Source organism: Sinocyclocheilus rhinocerous, unplaced genomic scaffold, assembly GCF_001515625.1.
Source record: "Sinocyclocheilus rhinocerous isolate Xijiao unplaced genomic scaffold, SAMN03320098_v1.1 scaffold298, whole genome shotgun sequence".
NCBI classification, from domain to species: Eukaryota; Metazoa; Chordata; class Actinopteri; order Cypriniformes; family Cyprinidae; genus Sinocyclocheilus; species Sinocyclocheilus rhinocerous.
In genome coordinates this window covers 231,748-254,070 of record NW_015650702.1, presented here as the reverse complement: position 1 = coordinate 254,070, position 22,323 = coordinate 231,748, and the positions used below count along the sequence as shown (strand labels likewise).

The following is a 22,323-nucleotide window of genomic DNA, read 5'->3' as shown; positions in this document are numbered from 1 at the left end:
GATAAGATCCCTGAAGTTGCAAAGACTAAAGGAGGGGGCTTTGTAGAAAACGAAGCGTTTGAGAGAGGCGGGGCATAGAGGACCTACAATAATGTACAGTATTTGAAAAATAATGTGTTTTTTGAACATTAAAGCATGTCAACATATTCTGTTACACCAAATACACAAAATAATGATCTTTAAAAAAGCATCATATGACCCCTTTAAGTACCACGGCACATTCCAGGCTTCAGGCTCCAAATGTAAGGCAGTTGGAGATGAATGGGTCCTTTCAGCACAGGGTAAATGAAACAAAGTAGATTAAATCAGAAATAACAGGAAAATGTCTTAATACCTATGCACTCACATGCGAAATGTGATGGCTTTTGTTTAACAGCTGCAAAAATTATACGGAATTTTTAGTATGGAAAAGGTTTTGAGCAAAAAAAAAAAAAACAGTTGAGGAATATGAATATCCCAGAAGTAATGGCTAAAAAAAATTACACTTAAATGGACGTTTCATGGGAAATTTTGTGATTTGAGTTTAAAGGTTGAAGTGTTAAAAATTAATTTTTAAAAATAATTCTACTTCAGTTCTTCTGTCAGCTCAATGTAGTGTTATTACCATTAACAAAAACTAAATGAAAAAAAAAACTAAGAAAACTGAGAAAAAAACTTCAACTAAACATGTTATTATGACTTCAAAAGTAAGTAAAATATATCACAAATAGGTACAAATGAATTTTCACTTTAGGTTTTGATACATGGTATAAAACTGGAATCCTTTTCAACCCACCAACAATTTCCAAAATACTGAATGGTCATCTAGGGGGTTTTGACTTTTAAATGACTTTCCTTAAAAGAGAGGGAAACCTCCAGGCACATGAATTTGCATATTTTGCTTTTTTAATTAAAAACAAATGAGCAATCAACCCAAAGCAGTTTTGTTGTTTCTTTTTTTTGTGTGTGTGTGTGTGTGTGTGACATAGCAAATCAATTCAAAAGGATCAAGTGTAAACTTACAACAATATAGTACACTATTCTGACATTTCTTTAACGTGGGGGGCTGACATGAAAAATAATTTTCATATGAATTATTTATGCAATTATCCATATTCACAACTATATACATTCATGTCAAATTCAAAGCAATTGAAGCCATGAGCTCTGAAACAAAAAAAGACATTCATTAAAAATAAAATAGATAGAAATGCTCCAAATTAAACTATATAATTTTCTTTAAAAATAGAGTTGAAGAGAGGACCTTTACAATGATATGAAGATTAAATGAAGATTGCTTCATTTTCAACATAGGCACATCGTTTGTTAATATCTGAGGCTTTAAAGTGACGGGAAGTTTTCCTGGCAGACATTTAGAAACCCACCCCAACTGAGGCTGAGCAGCGGCACCAAATGTAGCCAGTGCTCCATGCTAGTACTCATGTAAACAAAAACAGTGAGGACTAAAGGATCACTTCAACCTTCTTTTCTATTATAACACCACCACCGACCACGCCATCATTAGAGCCTCCTTCAGGAAGATAAAGATGAATTTCTTTGCGTTAGATGCTTCGCTTTCAAACAATAATGATTCTTTGGCATAAATAACCATCCGTCTCAATTCCTTTCCCACTAAAATGAAATCAAACTGAACTAAAAATCTGAATACCCCTGTCAAGAACAAAAAATACTACTACGATATTTCATTAAAAAACAGAAATGTTTGGCTACAGGGCAAAAAAAAAGACATTTAGATAAACATTGGTTAGAACTAAGAACAGCCTTTACCTGACCTTCAAAACGGCAACAAATCTTTCTATTAGCCAATCAAACGCTTCACTCGAGATTCACCCAATAATGTCCCTGTAATAATAATAAATAGATATTTTAAAGCAACACAACTTCCATAACCGTATCAATGTCACCACAGTTAAAATACTGGTGAGTCTCAATCACTAGACCAATGAAAATTATGATTATCAAGTCCAGCACCTTAAGACCATCCACTAAACCCACAATTCTGTGTCGATCAACCGATCAAAAAGAATGTCTCCAACTGCAATAATATTACAGAATACACCAACCGATATGTCACTAACAGTAATGGACTGTTAGTGACATATCGGTTGTCCAGTGTTGCATGCAGCACAACATAAAGTGATATTTCTGTACATAATGCTCTATATTTCCTGGTGGTATGCAGCATTATAAGCGAGTTGAGAATCTGGGACATGACAATGTAAGACAAGCGCTGACATTCCTCTTACTAGGACGTGTTATAACTTTGCTAACTGACCCACAATCAGTTGCCAGATCACTTTGAGCTGCACTTGTAAGGCAAACAGCGACTTCTGGACTCACATGGCACGTCAAGCTTGTTTTTTTTACCTACTCACAAACATCAGCTGACATTTGTCTAGAAGCATGTGGTTTTCGAGTGTAACTGCTAGCTGCTAGTACTGAACAAACATCAGCTCAGGCTCCACTGAGGGTGAACAGAGAGAAGGCCCCACGGTTTCGGATAGATATCGATATATTCGTCGTATACGTAAGTCTCGGGCCACTTTGAAGGATGAGACTGCGCCAGCAGCTTCGTATTTTTAGGCAATCCAGGGAGAGTATGTGAGGCAGGGAAAAAGGTGACCTGCTTTCACTTTGATCGATTGTCTTGCCCACAGTGGCTTTTCCGAAAAAGAAAACGAAGGAATGGAGAAAAAACTTATGTGCTTATGGGTGAAAAAACTAATTTGGCATAGCCCACTAAACTCGCATGGTTAAAGCGGAGGTAAAGTGAAAAAAAAACAAAAAAACATCTTCGCCTAAACCAGATGAGAAATAGCGATTATTAAGAGACATGAGATTGCCGTGCCCCCCACTTTATGATTAAACAGCACAGGGGTGGGTTTTTCTGGAAGACGATATGTGGCCCGCTCCTGCCGCAGCCGTCGAGCGCAGAAGGCCATTCCCATGGGCCTTTGGCAAGCTTCCCTTCTCTCATCTCGATCTCTCTTTCATCCCTCTTTCACGGGGACAGGTTGAGCAGCTTAGTGGATTTATTTGGGTAATTAATGGCCAGGCTGATGGCTGCGATGTTCTTCAGCGCCTGTGCAATAAAACAGGGAGAGAACGATATAAAGAAAAGTGAATGAGTACAGCAGGAGAAAGAAAGAGGAGGGCAACAATGGCAGAAAAAAGTCAGAGAGAGGAAGAGAGAGAGAAAAACCATTAAGCAAAACATTGTGGGTAATTTATAAAACCGTTTCACACACCTGTGGCCCTCAAAGCTCAGCAAAAAACACCCACACACAATTATCACACTTCAAATATGTCACCGTTCGACCCATTTAAAAACTTTCTCGGCACAAAAACGCTAATTTGTTAACAACATCAAACCACTTGTTTGGATATTACAAGCATGTTTTTATTCGAGCTGAAAAGGTGCTCGGGATAAGATAAATACAGAGCATTAATCCCGTCCCACACAACACAATGTGTTCCTTGTGCCGGAGATGAGGCTGCGCCACACCAAACACAATAATGGGGTTAATGACTAAATGCAATAGAGTTGCCCACAGCCCACACACAAACACACTCTTCTCTCACACACATGTATATGGATGATGGGAACTCGTACGCCTCGTGCGAGAATCGACACAGGTGTTTTTATCAATATGCTTTCTGATGTTCAGCTGTTTTAGCATAATATTTGGTGAGAGCTGTCATGTGATGAGGAGCGCAAATATTTATTTCACCAAGGGCAATTTAGTCACTAATGCTGTTATCTATCTACAGTATGTGAACAAAGGTCAAACACTTTTACTATTAGAGAAGTGTCAAGTGTAGAGAAGTATTTTCCCAAATCGCATGTATTAATTTGTAGTAAAACTAATGTTCCTGCAAAAGAAGCAACATGAAAGAAACAAAGCAATGGGAAGGCTACTGTACAGTAATAATAAAATACACTCATTAATTTTTCATCAAGTAGCCATACTGTACAATGACTGTCAGTCATCAGGGTTTGCTAATAAAACAAGCTCTTTAACACACCATTAGACATTAGAGGATCATTATAACTCATCAGCATATAGTGGGACATTGGATGCAGCCGTCCATTTGACAAACATTCACCTCTCCACTGTGCTGCGGTTTCCTGTCCTTCCTGTGAATTAGCAGCTTTATGGCTCTGCCACATCTCATTTTAAGCAGTGAACCGTCACCACTGAAAACCTTTTGTGGCTCCTGGTATATAATGTGTACTCATTTGAACATGGCTGCAGCAGTTTATTGTCTTAATACCATGTGTCATCTTTGACGGGATAACCCTTACTAGCTGTATACCAAAGTCTACCGTCCTTCTCTTCCCTTATGTCAAATTATTCATCGGTATACATTGATTACAAATATAATAGCATGATATGTCAATTAATCAAATTCCATAAAATGGCCAATCTCTGGTAATATTCACTTTTACTGCCTTTTTTTAAACAATGAATTGCACTAAATGAACAAGTTAAACGGACAGGTCATATTTATTTAATGTTTACGTAAACCTGTTACTTTACTGTTACAAATGTGGTGTTTATGGCATGTCTGGCTTCTCAGACATGCTCATGACTGTTCATAAAGCCTGGTCTGAACGTCGAAAAAAAGGCTGTTCAGTATTTTCATTTACTTGCAATCTTACATTCCCAACAGCTTCGATTACTAAATGACTCTCTTATTAAAGATCCATTTATTGAATTTATTGTTAAATAGGAATTTCATTGATCATCTGAATCACTGATGACTGTTTCGTTCCATTATACTTGAGCTTTTTTTGTATTGTAATCATATTTTAGCTTGTACTTTTTTGTTGTCTGCCCTTGATTTAAACACTGAAGGATACTAAATTGTAAAATAAAACTAAATATATAAGAACACTACAGGGACTGTGGTAGTCTTACCTGTGCAGTGCGCACTACTAGCTGTTCATTGGTAGTGAGAGCAAGAAGGTACTCCTGCAGAATGTCCTGCTCCTGATGGACAAATGAAAAGACACGTGACAGCTTTAGTGTTCAACATGAATATGACACATTTAGCCCCTTTAAAGGTCACCGATATAGAAAACAAGCAATCTGATGATAGGTCAGTTGAATTCAAGGCCAGTTAGACTACACTGTTATTCACCAGACTGGCTCTCGCTCCTGTAGCTCAACATGAGCTGTTAATCTGGGGTTTGGAACAGCACCACGCTGTTGATGACATAACTCTGAATCAAACCAGACACCATCTAAATCAGCCCTGCTTTCTAATTTCCTGAGTTAGGAGTATTTGCACTGTTCCAGGTATTTCACATTGATCATGTTTAAGAGTCCAGAGTCTCTAAGTAAGTATTTCTGTGTTATGCAGAGACTGTCTCTGTACAATACAATCTCTGGAGAACTTTTGAGGGAGTATGGTGGAACCTACAAAATGTAAAGCCCATTTAAACATGTTATGTGAAGTAGGCAGAGCAACTTGGTGCACTGTTTAAGAAAAATTATTGTGGGTATATGGATCAATTCTCACTATTAACTAGTTGCTTATTAGCATTGCCTATTATTAACATATTGGCTGTTTATTAGTACTTATAAAGCACATATTCTGCCTGATTATATTCTACATCTCTAATCCTGATAAAACCTAAACTTAACAACTATTTTACTAATTATTTATAAGCAGCAAATTAGGAGTTTATTGAGGCAAAACTCGTAGTTAATGGTTTGTTATTTTATAATATAATATTTTATAATGGTTTGTTGTCGTATTGTGTTGTTACACCCTGAAAAATCAGTGAACAATGAACATTCATATCAAGGTAAACTTTCTATTGTGACAATTTGTACAGTATAAGCAGCACACAACAAGGTTGACAAGGCTAATGCATACTGATGCCCAGATTGGCAAGAATCAGCCATTCCCTGTTGAAATATGTTCATGAACTCCAGATGGCACACTAGTCTAGAAAAGTGAATGCTAATGACAAATGGGAAATTGAACAAGTACAGCACCAAAGATGTGCAACTGTTGTTAAACATTTAAAAGGAAGTTTGCACAGAGATATCAATTTTTATTTTGCTGTCCTTCCTTATTTTGCTCATACTGGTTGAAATGCACTACTAAAAGGAAAGAGGCTGCAAATAAACAAATTATGTGAATAAATTACATGATATACTGTATACTACTCAAAAGTTTGGGGTCAGTAAGATAAAAAAAAAAGAAAAAAAAAGAAATAAACACTTAATCAGCAAGGACACATTACATTTATCAAAAGTTTCCAAAAGTGACACATTTATAATGTTAAGATTTCCATTTCAAATTTTATTCATCAAAGTTTCCACAAAAATATTAAGCAGCACAACTGTTTGTCAGCATTGAAAACATATTCAACATATTAGAATGATTTCTGAAGGATCATGTTACATGGAACACTGGAGTAATCCTGCTAAAAATTCAGTTTTACCATCACCAGCAGGAATTACATTTTAAAATATAATAGATACAGCTATTTTAAATTGTAATAATATTTTACAAGAATATTTTACAACACTTATTTCACACACACACACAATACATATATGCATGTACTGTACATACTGTATATGTGTGTGTGTGTGTGTGTTTGAGTAATAATTAGCCGTTTTGCAAGAACTTATAACTTGCTTTCCTACAAATGTCTCTTTTCATTAAGCAGTGATGGGAGAAAGTGACATACTTAAATGACATTACATTTAAGTAAAGTGTTGTTGTTTTTTTAAACACTTAAAATGCATCCAGCTCAGTTTTGATTACTTTAGTTGAAGGAGTTATGACTGGAGTGTCAACAATGCTTTGGGTTAACAGAAGCTGGTCAGACTGCACTCCACTTCTACACCAAAACGAACAACATCTAGACGTCTCAAAACACTTCTTAACACAACTTTTCTGTAGACTGTGGAGAGGCTGCAGCTTTTGTCATGTCAGAACACTTTTTGAAACCACTTCCTCTGTGAAGGAGGGGCTTTTATCATCCCGCAGAAATGAGTATACTACACTACAGGAGAGGAAGACAGAACGAGCCTGACTTCTTAACTGTTTTTTTATTTTTTCCGTCTCATTTCCGACTCAAACGCTGCAACAGCTGAGCAATGGCATGCTGAGACTCTCTTGCAAATGCGTGCCGACAATCTCCCATTAGATCAGCGTTCTGACCCCACTGTCTAGCGCTGCCTTGCTGAAAATAAACAATGGATCGGTCATGATCATCTGGCTGCTGAGAGGTCTGAAATCTTTATGGTCAGTTCTGAGAAGTGCAGTGGCTGTGGGAGAGATTAAAGCTCTTCATAATGAGGCCAAACAGTGCTGAGCATCTACTGGTGCAACCACTCAACACTCTCACAAAACCCTCACTTCATCCATTTGCCTGTCAGTCCTTGAGACTAATGCTCACTTAAACATTTCCCATTCAAACACGCACACAAACCACTTCATATTCGTGTCCAACTTGGCTGTTAAAGGATTATGGCTCAAGGATGAAAGAGTATTGTCATAAAAACATTCCTCCCATTTACAGGCTCAAAGAAAGAGAGCCATTTACTCAGGTCTGATAGTCGAGGTTTTACATGACATAGCTATTTATAAAAATATACGCATCACGTACTGCGTATGTTCATAATGTGTGTGTACCTCAGAACACTGTATGTGACTATATCTGTCCTTGAAGAATATTTTGGCTTTCTTTGAATACAAGGATATGTGTTATTGCCCTCTAGTGCCTGGTTTTTGGAAACTAAAGCCACTCTTGGGTATTCACAAATTTATTTGCGTTATATAACAAAATATCAAATGAAGTGTACTTTATTTTTTAAGAAATATGGCAAAACACACTTAAAAGTTTGTGTCACTTTGTGGCTGCCAAACGTTAAGATCTGTGGTTACTCTGCTATGACGTTTGAGAGAAACTGACTACACACACACCCACTTAAAAATGACATTGGAACCAGTTGTTTAAAAGTCACTGCAAAAACAGCTAAACAAATTAAATGACTGATCTAGGAGATCCAGTTAAACTTAGTGTAAGCTGAGGATCCTCCATTGGTAAACAGGACCAGCGTTACGAAATCTTAAGAATTTATCATTCTGAAGTCTTGCGGACTCACATGCTACATCATGTAAACATAGTCCTTAAAGGGATAGTTCACCCAAAAATGAAAATTCTATGTTTATCTGCTTACCCCCAAGGGCATCCAAGATGTAGGTGACTTTGTTTCTTCAGTAGAACACAAACAGAGATTTTTAACTCAAATTGTTGCAGTCTGTCAATCCTACAATGTCAGTGGATGGGAATCACGGCTTTGAGAGTCATAAAACATACACAAATAAAACCAAATTAAACCCTGCAGCTCGTGATGATTAGATTGTAGATAGTGTCAATGGTCCATTTGAGAGATAGGTGGCGGTAATGCACTTATAAGTCTGCATTCCGCTGTAAAGCAAGACGAAGAAGAAGACGCCTCACACGCAGGCTGAAGAAGAAGATGCGAATGCGCTCAGGACGCGCTCAGGACAGTTCGAACAGTTCAGACATTGCGTGAATCAGAGGTAAAAAACTATATAAATACTGTTCAGTTTCTTGCACAGACTGATCGTTTTGTGTCTTTACACATCAATGTATCATCACGAGCCGCAGGGTTTTTTTGACTCTCAAAGCCGTGATTCCCATCCACTGACATTATAGGACTGACAGACTGCAACAATTTGAGTTAAAAATCTCCATTTGTGTTCTACTGAAGAAACAAAGTCACCTACATCTTGGATGCCCTGGGGGTAAGCAGATAAACATCAAATTTTAATTTTTGGGTGAACTATCCCTTTAAGGTTAATGTCAGGCCTGTATGTTTCTAAGTGGGTGTATTATTTTGGAATGTGAGCGTAGAATACAAGTGCGGAAACTCAGGCATTCACACACATACACACTCAACAGAGAGCAGTGCAGGTGGACATGAGAAACACAGTAAATCATATGAGTGGAAGACTCGTTTTAGTGGAGTTCCCATGACAGACACTCACACAAACCCTGATGTGATTCAGACTGAATTAAGTCTGACATTAAACACGACAATAAAAACCTTAATGTTCTCCAGTCCAGTTTTTCACATATCATTACATCTTTGTGACAGCACAAAATAATTATGGGATGCCTCCCAGAATTCTGGGTTTATTTTGTCAATTTACCTTAAGTAAATGCATCTAAAATGATTGTTTTTTTGTTTTTTTATCATCGCCATCTGAAGAACAGAGCAATTCATATCTGTTACGCAGACATATGCATAATCCTAAACACATACCAAAATAAATGATCAAATAAAGATTAAGAATCAAAAATGCACAGAAATGATACTATAAATTACTATTGATTTCAACACCTCTATTGGCTTATGAATTAAAACATAATGGTCCACAGAGAAAAAAAAAGTAAAAATACATTTTAATGTTTTTAATAAAATCTCTTAATCCCACTTAAGATGCATTTATTTGACCAAAAATACAGTGAAAACAGCAATATAATTACAATTTAAAATAGCTTACAATTTAGAATAACTTTCTATTTTAAAATATCTTAAAACGTGTACGTTACACGTTATAAAAGTTATAATTACTCCAGTATTCAGTGTCACATGATTCTTCAGAAATCATTCTAATAAGCTGATATATATATAAGGAACATTTCTTATTATTATCAATGTTGAAAATGGTTGTGCTGCTTAATATCTTTGTGGAAACTGTGATACTTTTCAGGCTTCTTTGATCAATAGAAGGTTCAAAACAACAGTATTTATTTAAAATAGAAATGTGTCACTTCATCAATTTAATGTGTCCTCGCTGAATAGAAGTATTAACTTCAATCTTACTGACAATATTTTTGAACAGTAGTGTCAAGAAATTAATTATTTACTCTACCTAATGATCTCCTGCTGTTATTCTTTATGCTTTATGTTTTCTCATGAATGTTAAAAGAGATGCTAAAGGACGGAGGAAGACGATGGTCACTCACCATGGCCTTGGCTTCAGCGATGAAGAAGAGCTCAGTGAGAGCGCGATGGAGAGGAAGGAGGACCGTGATGCTGGTGGGGTCCTGAATCAAACCACTCTCCATAGTAGTGAAGAGCTGCCACAGCGGTCGCAGAAGTGTAAGGTCACAACCCCTGTGTTAACACACACAACAATCAAAATGTGAGGTCATTACACTCTAAATGATCTTGGCTTTTTCATTACTCATATTTGAACTATATGGCCATTTCATTCGCCCGGTTAATGTTCCCCTTGCGGTGGGCAGGTGGCCATTTGCATGGGCTATTCCTCAACCTGACACCACAGGTACATATCTCTATTTCTCTCATACACGCACTGTCTGCTGCTGCTGATGATGCAACTGTGTCCAAACACCATGGAAAGCATGCAAATCACCCTGACATGTGACCTTGTTGCCATGGGAACAATCAAGGCAGAAAGCCACCGTCAGATGCGTTATGCAAACGTTGGGTAAATCTGAATGCTCGCCAATACAAAACACACAAATGAATGAGCAGAAGTGGTTCTGAGGAAAAATTGATTCAGGTTTTCTAAACTCACCACTCTTCAGAAACAAGACAAAAGTTGCAGAGCGGAAGAAAGATCTCGAGGCTTGTTAAACTGGGCCAAGTTGAACCTGCCATCCGCAGAGAGCAGAACTGACCTGACAGACCAAGTTCTGAAAGGAAGTTGCTGCCTCATCTCTTTAGAATAGTGGGGCGGCTTTAAAGCACTGCAGGATGAATTGACTACCTTTTGTTGGGTTTAATAAATGCTGTCAAAGCTTTTCAGAAAGGTAAGAAGGGACACACCATTGAGACGGACACTGCAGGAGCCGCAGCAGCAGGTGAATGGCTTTCAGCCGCTGGTTTCCTGTTTGCCGACAGGCCACGCCCACCTGCCACTCCCAGATGTCAGCCAGCGGGAGGTGAGTCAACGCCTGCTCATCTGCTAGCATCTGCTTCAGGATCTCAAAACCTGTTCATAAAAATTCATTTATTAGCCAACTTGCAAACTGAAAAAGAATATAAAAGCAAGAAGGATATAAATTCACAAGTGGGGCTGCTTTCTTTCTCTTGTTTACCCTCTTAAGCCTCATCTGTGAAACAGCAAATGAGTTGGCAGACCCCATAAATGAGGCGCTGAGAAACCCATTTGATATTCCATTACAGAATAATAACATCAGAAACAGCAGAAGGTGCACGTTTATTAATTCTTTGATTAAAGGTGGACGAGACACAGGAAAGGAGTTCAAAGCTACTCGTCATCCAGTACTGACAGACATGATCAAATCGTACAGTATGCTCAGAAGTTTACAGACTAAGAGCCCGTCTACACTGAATGTGTTTTAGTAATCTACTATGTAAACAAGCGCTAGACAGACATTTTTGACCAGTGCACTCTTCTCGCACATGAAATGGTGTTATAAAATACTTGTGTGTGAATGGCCTAATCAGAGCAACTGGGTTGTGGATGAGAATTCTGTAATGGATAAACTTTACAGTAGAGAAATATCAGTACAATATCAGTTAATTTAAAAAAAAAATGTATCAGTATCAGTCTATGTACTTATTCATGCTTATTTTGCCTATTTTTACATTTAGATCACCTTTGCCGTCATCCAGCATGCAACAGGGTTATCATTAAATGTGTTTCCATCGTAGTTTATGCATTTTTCTTATCGGATAAAAAGTTGATCCTACTCAAATGCGCATTTTTATTTATTTATGCACATCTTGGCGTTTCCATCCAGCGTTTTTTATGCGATATTCCAAAATGCGCATAAAAATAGGTGGATGGAAACATAGCTATTGTTAACTACAACTAAAATAATTAAAAAACAATTACTTGAAATATAATAAACATTGATATAAACAGAAACTGAAATAAAATATAATAATATATAATAAAAACTTAATTTAAGCAAATTTCTCTAGTTCTAAAACTTAATAAAAACTCTAAGGAATGAGAAATTTATTTGGTAAATGTGTTTCCATCGTAGTTTATGCACATTTTTTCTTATCGGATAAAAAGTTGATCCTACTCAAATGCGCATTTTTTTTTATTTATGCACATCTTGGCGTTTCCATCCAGCGTTTTTTATGCGATATTCCAAAATGCGCATAAAAATAGGTGGATGGAAACATAGCTATTGTTAACTACAACTAAAATAATTAAAAAACAATTACTTGAAATATAATAAACATTGATATAAACAGAAACTGAAATAAAATATAATAATATATAATAAAAACTTAATTTAAGCAAATTTCTCTAGTTCTAAAACTTAATAAAAACTCTATACATATATAAAAAACCCTAATCAAAATGACAAAACTAAACAACAAAATTACTAAAACTAAAATGAAAACAGAAAATACAAAAAAACTAATTCAAAATATTAACAAAGACTATAATAATATATCAATGATATTAAAATAACACTGACGTGTACTAATAATTTAATATGCTGCTAAATGCCATCTTAGTGTTATTTTAGTACTATTTATATACTTTTATTGTATTATAAATATTTTGAATTAAATTATTTTTATATTTTCAGTTTTCATTTTGCATTTTGAGTAAAGTTAAATTTGTTATGTGCTATTGTCAATTATATTGGATTTAGTTTTTTTCTGTTTAACTTTAATGCATTTTTGATTTAGTTGAAATAAGCACTTTCTAATTTTTATTTATTTTTTAACTTATTTTATTTTGGCTTTATTACAATTACTGAAAATTATTTTTAATAGTTTTAAGTTTTAGCATTTCATACTGTACAATGTTGAGATGCCTAAATTCAGCTTATAAAACGGATAGTTCCAGTCCTAGATTCTGATTGGTTGAGTCGTATTCGAAGCTGTTGTAAATTACACTACAAACATACACCTTTGTTTACTTCTGTGTGTTGCTCGGCAACCATTTTGTTGGAACCACAAGTGTTTCTGAGGAACTACATTGTTTGGTGGAAGAATGCTGTTTTTATTTATATCATTACAATTTATTTGCTCTGTTTTATTCTGTGAAACATTACTACGTATATGGAATAACCGTTTTATTCCGCTTCGCGTCGTGCCTAACAACGCCCCTTAGCTGTTATAAATTCACTGTAAACCATGGCTTCTTGGGGCTTATTGCTTTAATTTAGAAAGATTGATTTTAGTTTTTAGTGTTTTATCATCATGATTTTACAGTCAGCGTTTATGACTTGTGGCTTTGCCTTAGCTCACTGGTCACTGCCGAAACCATGAGCGTCCACCCCAACAAATGCCTTAATTAATTTTAAACGTGTTAGGTATGATTGTAGGGTCGGCAGGGCCACCGACTCAGCAGGAAGTTGAGTTTCTGTGGCTGTTAACGCTCCCACACGCTGAGAGACACGGCCGTGCTCACAGACCCCCTCTGATTCTTACGACTGAAAAGCAGCTAGTGGGACACCAACATTACAACCAGAAAAGACTGTAGGAATGTGAGTCTCACGTGAAAGGATGGTATTACTGTGATGGTCTCTAAATGAGATGGACATTTCTGTTTCATGACATGATTCTAGAGCACAACTAGACAGTGGCTAGAGGACATTAGCGATAGACATCAAAAGAGACATTAAATAATTAAATGAGAACACCTTGCATACCAGTCTGGAAGCGCCCTCGATGGCCACCAGTCACAGTAAACTTGTAGCCCCATTCTGTGTTACTCATATCTGATATAAACCTGTAGTAGAGAGTGTCCCCTAGAGGAGAAAGAGGAAAAAACAACCCTTACATTCTGCTCATTTATCATTAACCCCAAAGTGAAAATTGATGTACATCAGCAAATATACGAATGTGTAGAAAAATTTGTGAACCCTGCAGATTGACCTGGATTTCTAAACTGGCCATAAAATTCAAGAGACAAACACATTTCACTTAAACCAGAGGTGGGCCACAAAAGGAGTGCCAGGGGGCAGTGAAAACTTTGAGAGAAAAGTGCGTTTAAGAAAGTTTGTATGATCTTTATTAAATATGTTTAATACAATAGCACTGCTGTAGAACAATATGTATATTATTGTTTATAATAATATGCTATATTATTGCATTTGAATCTCCCTGGAAAGGCTCTCCTTCAAATTTATAATAATGGGTAAAAAAAAAAATGCTTTCAATCTTAATACAAAGTCAATATTTTAAAGATGATATTTAAAGCAATTGCTTTTGCTGTAGTACAAAAGAAGTTAATTTTGGAAGTACTGGATTTAATAACAGATTTTCCTCCAACATGTCCTGCAACTGCAATCTGAACAAAGCAAACACCAGTCCTTTATGATTCATTTATAAACAAATATCATTCAAACATGCCACTTTTTCAAATTCTCACCTGGAATCTCAAAGTCGGTCCATTTCTGGTGAGAACCACTGAAAGTATGCAGGTCCTGCAGGAAGTCACTGCTGCTGGCCATAAGGAGCTCATCACACCCTTCCTCTGTGTGACAGCGAGAGTCGAACTTCACAGACAGGAAGATGGCTCCAGGGATGTGCACCTTATCCTGAGACAACGCAAATAATGACATGGAGTGGACCAGGAAAACGCAACTATGATCAAGCGATTTGGAGTAAAAGAAAATCCAATTCATACCTCAAAGTTAGTGTTGTTGTCGTAGGAGTGCTTGGATTCACGGACCTGCACAGCCATTCCTGGCTCCTCCATAAACTGACATGCTGTCAGCGACAGATTACCCAGCATGCTCTGGCTGCAGCCCCTCAGAACCTTCTGCAAGATCTGAGATCCATCATGTGTATGAATTATATGCATACCAACAATCCGATTTGATTTAGTTGAATGGCTTATTCATTTATGCATATACTTATTAAATATTTATTATACAATAAATAAAAATGCCACATTTGTTGTATTTAAAAAAAATGCAAAGTACAGTTTCATGGCCAGAATGAAATCATTCTGGCCTGTAAATGTTCCCAGCTGGTTTGGCAAAAGCTCATTTTAAATCCTGACTACAGATCCACACACTCCTTCCCCTCCTCACCTTCTCCCACATCGGTCTCTCCTCTAGTTGCATGAGCATGTCCAGTATGTAGGCCATGTGAGAAGCTCCGCTCAGCTCCAGGTCTTCCTCTCTGATGGGAGTGTCAGGGGGCCAGTCGGCCAGCAGCGTCGCCAACACGTGACGTGCGTACAGAATAGCAATGGCTTCATTCACTTTGAAAAGGTACTGTCGCACTGCTTTGTTACTGCGAGCATCCAGCTCTTTATGCAACAGAGCTGAGCTTTTGGTGCGCCGCTGTTTGGCATAACTCAGCTGGAGGTCGCTCTCTGTGTTGGTGATGAGTTTCTGCGTGACGACATTTGTTTCTTCTGTGGCTCGATCACACCGGGTGGGTTTAGACTGAGTGTCAAAGAAAATGGAGCAAATTAATGTTAACTTTAGATCACAAAATGGATTGTGTTTAATTTTAAACTTAGTCTTACCACACAGGGCACAATGATAATATCAGTATCTACAGCCTTGGTACTTCTTTCCTCAGAACGAGGTCTTTTAGATGGTTGCCACTTCTGTGCCAGTGTACGAATAGTCTCGTCGGTTTTTATAGCGTCACCATCAAACCTGAGATATGATATGTTAGGGGAAAAAAAAGGATTATTTGCGATAAAGCCTTTGAATTGATTTTATACAGTTGAGAAATACACAAGATTTATTTGCAATTTTGTTCACAAGTTTACACAGAAAATGCAAGCTCTTTAGCACTTTGTAGATATTAAGAGGGATCAATTAAAATTGATGATGCTATCTTAAGATTTTCAACAAAAAAAAAATGAAATGTGTAGTGATAATTATTACTTTATTATTATTATTATTATGAAACTCAATAATAATAATTTTCAATTTACATGCATTAAGCAGATGTTCTTATCCAAAGCGATTTACAATAGAGGAACATGAGAATAAATCACAAAGCAATCAATATTAATAGTGTATAATGATATTACATTATTAGATTTTTATATACTAAATACTATTTTCTTTTAATAAACAGAATGGTCACTGAACTAAAAGTCACGCAATGAGGCAACATATGCCTACATATGCATGTACATTCCTAGAAATAAATTCTAAACCTTGACTATGTAAATGAAATGATAATTCAAAGTGTAACTCACCTCTTCTGCACCTCAAGGAAGAAAGAATCGGTTCTCTTCATCTGGAGCTCATACATGGCTCTCAAGATGTGCAGTGGGGCATTAAGAGCATCATGGGTAATCTAACAACAAGACAAACATGAGAGCTCTAATAAATGTTCCTACATTCCAGTACTGTGAATTATCTGCCCCCTTTCTTGCTCCAGTTCCTAACTGGTGAGAAGCAATTACAACACTCAATCAATCTGATCATTCTAGATCAAACTGCTGCAAGAGAGCTGAAAAAGGCCCACGACTGACAGCAGATGCGTGTCTGAAGCCTGACCTGGAAACAGATCTTTGTCTCTTCATCCAGTCCTTCCAGTGGATCCGGTCTGTTTGGATCGGCATCATCAGCGCAGCAGCTGGAGTGATCCGAGTCATGCTCTTTCTCTCTCTCCTTCTCTCCATCGGTCTCGGTGTCTGCGTCCTCTGCCATGGAGTGGATCTCTCGCTTTGAGGAATAAAGCATGATGGAGAGGATCTCTAGGTCTCGCAAAAGCCACATCTTGCTGAAGCCTGTGCCCTTGCTGCACTTGCGGACCAGAAGCTGCATCAGGCCAGAGCCCTGGATGGCCTCTTGGGCTTGATCCACCCCATGCTTCTGCAAGAAATAGAGGAAAATCAACACAATCATGACTTGTTCAAGTTGAGTATTTATGTAATGGCCCCAAAACATATTTGGAAACTAAAGTCATAATTAAGCACCTAAACATTTCATTGCATCAGATAAAATATAAATAAATAGAATATATAGCATAGAATATCTAAGCATTTATTTCAAAGCAAGATAGCACAACACACGTTTCAAGCAAAACATGTCACAAAAGGAAGTAAAAAAACTGCTCCAGTTCCTAACTGGTGAGAAGCAATTACAACACTCAATCAATCTGATCATTCTAGATCAAACTGCTGCAAGAGAGCTGAAAAAGGCCCACGACTGACAGCAGATGCGTGTCTGAAGCCTGACCTGGAAACAGATCTTTGTCTCTTCATCCAGTCCTTCCAGTGGATCCGGTCTGTTTGGATCGGCATCATCAGCGCAGCAGCTGGAGTGATCCGAGTCATGCTCTTTCTCTCTCTCCTTCTCTCCATCGGTCTCGGTGTCTGCGTCCTCTGCCATGGAGTGGATCTCTCGCTTTGAGGAATAAAGCATGATGGAGAGGATCTCTAGGTCTCGCAAAAGCCACATCTTGCTGAAGCCTGTGCCCTTGCTGCACTTGCGGACCAGAAGCTGCATCAGGCCAGAGCCCTGGATGGCCTCTTGGGCTTGATCCACCCCATGCTTCTGCAAGAAATAGAGGAAAATCAACACAATCATGACTTGTTCAAGTTGAGTATTTATGTAATGGCCCCAAAACATATTTGGAAACTAAAGTCATAATTAAGTAAATAAACATTTCATTGCATCAGATAAAATATAAATAAATATAATATATAGCATAGAATATCTAAGCATTTATTTCAAAGCAAGATAGCACAACACACTTTTCAAGCAAAACATGTCACAAAAGGAAGTAAAAAAACAAACAAACAAAATATATGTACACACAACTATGCACCTTCAAAATCATTATAAACTATAATGTATATACATTTGTATTCATGCATGTATGTATTTATTACTTCAGGATGTCACATAATCCTTTATAAATAATTCTAATATGCTGATTTGGTGCTCAATAAACATCTTATTATTATCAACGTTGAAAATAGTTGCTTAATATTTTTGTGGAAACCGTAATGCATTGTTTTCAGGATTCATTGATGAGCAGAAAAGTTTAATTAATCAATTAATGTGAGCTCGCTCTTATTGACCCCAAAATTTGGACGGTAGTGTGTGTGAAATATGAGATATATGAGATATAAATATGATATATATGAAATATATGAGATATATATGTATATATAATATGTAATTAAACACACACACACACATATTTATACATACATACATTTTGTGGTCACTATATAATTTGGTTCTATGACTTTAAACTTTAAAGGGTTAGTTCACCCAAAAATGAAAATTCTGTCATTAATTACTCAACCTCGTGTTGTTCGAAACCCGTAAGACCTTCGTTCATCTTCGGAACACAATTTAAGATATTTTTGAAGAAATCTGAGGGCTCTCTGACCCTCCCATAGACAGCAAGGTAACTACCCCGGGTCAGAGAGCCCTCAGATTTCAGCAAAAATATATTAAATTGCGTTCCGAAGATGAACGAAGGTCTTACGGGTTTGGAACAACACGAGGGTGAGTAATTAATGACAGAATTTTCATTTTTGGGTGAACTAACCCTTTAAACTTCAAAGCCAAACTTTTTTGCTGTACAAGGGCAGGTGTGAGGTGAATACCTTGAGAGTGTTGTAGAGTCCTTTAAGAGCGAGTGAGAGCACCCAGGTGGCCTCCACAGCATCTTGGGCGCTGCTCTCCACCCCGACCTGCAGTAGGTGACTCACAATAGAGGTGAAGTTCTTCAGGTAGCGGCTCATGTGGGCGGAGGTCGGGGACTCAGCTTGCCCCTCATGAGACTCTGCATCATTCCTGCTGCTGCTCTCATGTGCCTGGACTAACTGGTAGTCTTTCACTGAGAGAAAAAGTAGAAAATAGAGATGCATTAATGCACTTTTTTGTTTTACTATTTGAGTGACCATGGGTATTTCCACAAAGCAGCCACTAAATGAGGCTAGAAAGTTCCAATTGAATAGCATCCTGTCTACTGAAATGTCCTCAGGTAGTAGTGAGGGGCTACTCATTATGACCATTAATCCTACATATTTCTGGTGGTTGGCTGAAAGAACTCAAATTTAAAAGCCAGTTTGATCACAACACAGCATATTACTGTTTTACTAATGAGAAATAAGCATAGTGGTCATCAAATATTTGCTCTTTAAAACTTTAGAAGGCAGTACGTTTATTTAAGAAGTACCTTCATACAAAAACCATCTGTTAAACCTGGGCAACAAGGTAAGTAAAGCTGACACACCCTTTGCAAATTAAGGTGGGTTGAAATGTCAGTGACAGTCTGTGACTTTAGAAAGACTCATGCAGCTCAGGGCTGCCAGCAGTGGTATTTTTACAGCTGAGACCATTTGAGAGATGAGTGTGAGCAGTGTGAAGAACCCGTCGACAGATCTTCTCTCACCTGTTCTCCTCTTACGAGTCTTGACGTCCACCACAGCAGCTCTGTTCTTCTCAGTGAAGTGCTTGAGCAGAATCACGTTGTGTTGTTCGTTGGCATTATCGATGAATACAGCCTGAGTCCCCATACACAGCACCTAATAAACAGACACACAGCTCTTTCAAAATGTCATAATGGCTCAGATGAGTCTTGACTACAGATGGCATGTCATAACTTCATACAGGCTTATATTATGTGTGCTAGAGCATGTACGTGTGACATCTTGGTTCATACCTCAGGGAATCCCACGAGCACCAGCAGAGTGAAGAGGTTGGTTCTCTTGAGTTGCTGTGGTAACTGCTGGATGCAGTGATCAGTGAACGCTGCCACAACACCACACCACTGAGAAGAAATATTCAGGTTTCGCAAGATGTCCGCCACAGAGCACGCCCAATCCAGACCGATACGACTGTTGTAATAAAAACACAGGTGATGGACACAGACTTACTGTTTCGTGAAAAACTGAAAATGTGTTAATTAAAAATACAAAAACGTCCAACAAAGCTAAAGCTGTAGAGGTAAAGTTCAGCCAAATGTTTGATTTGAGGTCTTCAGTGTCACATGATCTACAAAAAAAGAATCATTCTAATATGATGATTTGGTGCTCCAGAAACATCTTCAATGTTTAATATTTTCTGTGGAAGCCATGATTCATTACTTGCATATATATATGTATCCCGCACTGTTGAACGTTAATGTATTTGGCCTCTAAAACACATTATGTTTAACCATATGTTACACATCCAATCACACTACCTGTCTAGACACACTGCTCCCAGACTGAAGAGCAATTGAGTGGTCTTCCAGCCAGGAACATCAAGCGCTGCTCCATCTCCGAGCGTAAGTAACTCAAATTTGTCTGTCAGTGCCTCTGCCACAGCTGCATCAGCTTCCGCAGGAGAGATCCTTAACAGAAGCTGTCCCAGAAGGCCTAGTGTCAGGTGGTATGTTTCATTCAGACAACCGGCGTTCGAGATGACCACTCTGAACAGCAGTGGCAGGATGGGACTCAGGCTGGACAAAGATAGTGAGCTGCCCTGTAGAGGATTAAATGTGTATATTAGCATATTTTGGGTTTCTTGGATGTGAACGTGAGACAAAAAATAGGTAGATGAACTGAATTTTTTCTGAGTAGTTGAACATTTTCTGAAACCAAAAGCCTACCACTACAACAGTGTTGCCAAGTCTGCGATTTTCCTGCAGAATTGGCCTACTTTAACACTGTTGCTGCGGGTTGTTTTTCATGTCCGCGGGTTGAAGCGACCTAAATAACGTGATATTTAGCCCCTGTAGTGCAAATTTTACCAGAGGAACCTCGCCAAAAGACGTGTATTTTACCCCTCGAAATGCCTTTGGGCTAGTGTTGAGTAGCAATTGGGCAGGTTTTGTTGTGAAAACATGGCAACCCTGCACTACAAATTAAACTGGAATCTTTGTTGTTACCTGTTTGGTTGCAGGCAACATGGCTGCCAACAATCCCAGAATTCTCTCTCTGGAGCATTCGGCAAACACATGTTCCTGTAGCGGCCCCCGGGCTGTCTTTTCCTCCTGGTCCTTATATGCGTCCATGTTCTCTGAGTTAGGAGATGTGATAGTGTCTCCACTTGACTCTGAAACTGAGGCGAAAAAAAAGGAGATAAAATAAATTTTAACATCTGTACTTTGCCGTTTTTGTCCCCATTTACACCTTCTATGTCCTGTTGTCTTCAATTAAATCCCACAAGACATTCAAAAGCAACAAATAACTTTGACTACATAAAGATATTATAGATCTCCTTGATTATTGAAGGGTACTAAGAGACAGGCTCACCTCTGACTCCAGGGGACAGTGTGTCTTCACTAGACACAGAGGGAGTCTGACTGGCACTGGATGAGTCTGACGTATCCTGAGAGACAAGCTTCCTCCTTCTCTTCTCATCCTCTTCTGTATCTGGCTCCTGCTTTTGTGGTTTCTTGTGAAGAGGAATAAAACCAAGAGGATTATGAGGAATTGTTAAAAAAAAGTTACAGTGTGTTTATCACACACTCACACTGTTGTTAGCTATAACCTGGGGATTTTAGTCACATACTTGAAAAATAAAAAGGCCAAAAGCTTCAGTAAAGTACTGACTCTGTCTGTAGGTAGCGGTGGGGAGCAGATAGCTGTAGTGCTGCTGGGAAGTGAGGAGGTGTCTGTGCTGCTGATGTCCTGAAAAGAACCAGCAGTCGCAGGACACAGTTCACTCTCTGTGGCTGATTCGTTTGAAGAAAGCAGTGACAGCAGGGCAGAGGCTCGCAAACCTACAGGAAACAACAGCAACCCTGATTATACAGACACATCAACCAAGACTTGCATTTCTAATTAACACACACACACACACAACTTAATTCTTAATAGATCATGTGCATTCAGATATATTGATTACCTTTCCCAGTCTGTCCCTTCAGCAGGCAATCATTGATGATGTCAGAGCAGTGGGTTTGCAGTGCCCTAGCGTAACCGAGCTTGACATCATTCAAAGGCTCTCCATCCTGCACGCTCTCGCTGATCAGCTCGGATGTGAACAGGGCGAGTGCGGCAAAAAGAAGCCAGGAGTAGTTATGTATATAGGGCTGAATGAGTCTGTGGCGGTCACTGATGCGAATGGTGACCATAGGGTACACTGTGATACGATGGGTGGGCAGATGGCTGGAGGTAGAGGGAAAAAAGTAATAATAATAATAGCATAATAATAGCATAATAATAAAAATGAAAATATAATAATAATAATAATAACATAATAATAAAAATGAAAATGAAAATATATTATTATAATAAATTGTTTTGCCACTGAACCTCAAGTTACTCCAAAAAATTGTATGTATGCATGTATGTATGTATATATATATATATATATATATATATGTGTGTGTGTGTGTGTGTGTGTGTGTGTGTGTAAAA

The 22,323-nt window shown here is 37.9% G+C and overlaps 1 protein-coding gene across 1 annotated transcript in view; it reads right to left on the bottom strand.

Annotated features, from left to right (window-relative positions):
• Window positions 1-948: 948 nt before the first annotated feature.
• LOC107712353 (zinc finger ZZ-type and EF-hand domain-containing protein 1-like) overlaps window positions 949-22,323 on the bottom strand; it is a 45,920-nt gene continuing 24,545 nt past the window's right edge. The window contains exons 36-54 of the mRNA XM_016517577.1: window positions 21,809-22,071; window positions 21,514-21,683; window positions 21,214-21,355; window positions 20,847-21,019; window positions 20,160-20,440; window positions 19,638-19,812; window positions 19,368-19,500; window positions 18,577-18,809; window positions 17,192-17,509; window positions 16,204-16,304; window positions 15,514-15,649; window positions 15,071-15,430; window positions 14,662-14,805; window positions 14,404-14,572; window positions 13,682-13,780; window positions 10,860-11,025; window positions 10,031-10,181; window positions 4,923-4,994; window positions 949-3,082 (exon numbers count right to left, since the gene is read on the bottom strand). Of these exons, the coding sequence (XP_016373063.1) occupies window positions 3,002-3,082; window positions 4,923-4,994; window positions 10,031-10,181; window positions 10,860-11,025; window positions 13,682-13,780; window positions 14,404-14,572; window positions 14,662-14,805; window positions 15,071-15,430; window positions 15,514-15,649; window positions 16,204-16,304; window positions 17,192-17,509; window positions 18,577-18,809; window positions 19,368-19,500; window positions 19,638-19,812; window positions 20,160-20,440; window positions 20,847-21,019; window positions 21,214-21,355; window positions 21,514-21,683; window positions 21,809-22,071 (3,367 nt within the window). The 3' untranslated portion in view covers window positions 949-3,001. The remainder of the gene's footprint in view (window positions 3,083-4,922; window positions 4,995-10,030; window positions 10,182-10,859; window positions 11,026-13,681; window positions 13,781-14,403; window positions 14,573-14,661; window positions 14,806-15,070; window positions 15,431-15,513; window positions 15,650-16,203; window positions 16,305-17,191; window positions 17,510-18,576; window positions 18,810-19,367; window positions 19,501-19,637; window positions 19,813-20,159; window positions 20,441-20,846; window positions 21,020-21,213; window positions 21,356-21,513; window positions 21,684-21,808; window positions 22,072-22,323) is intronic.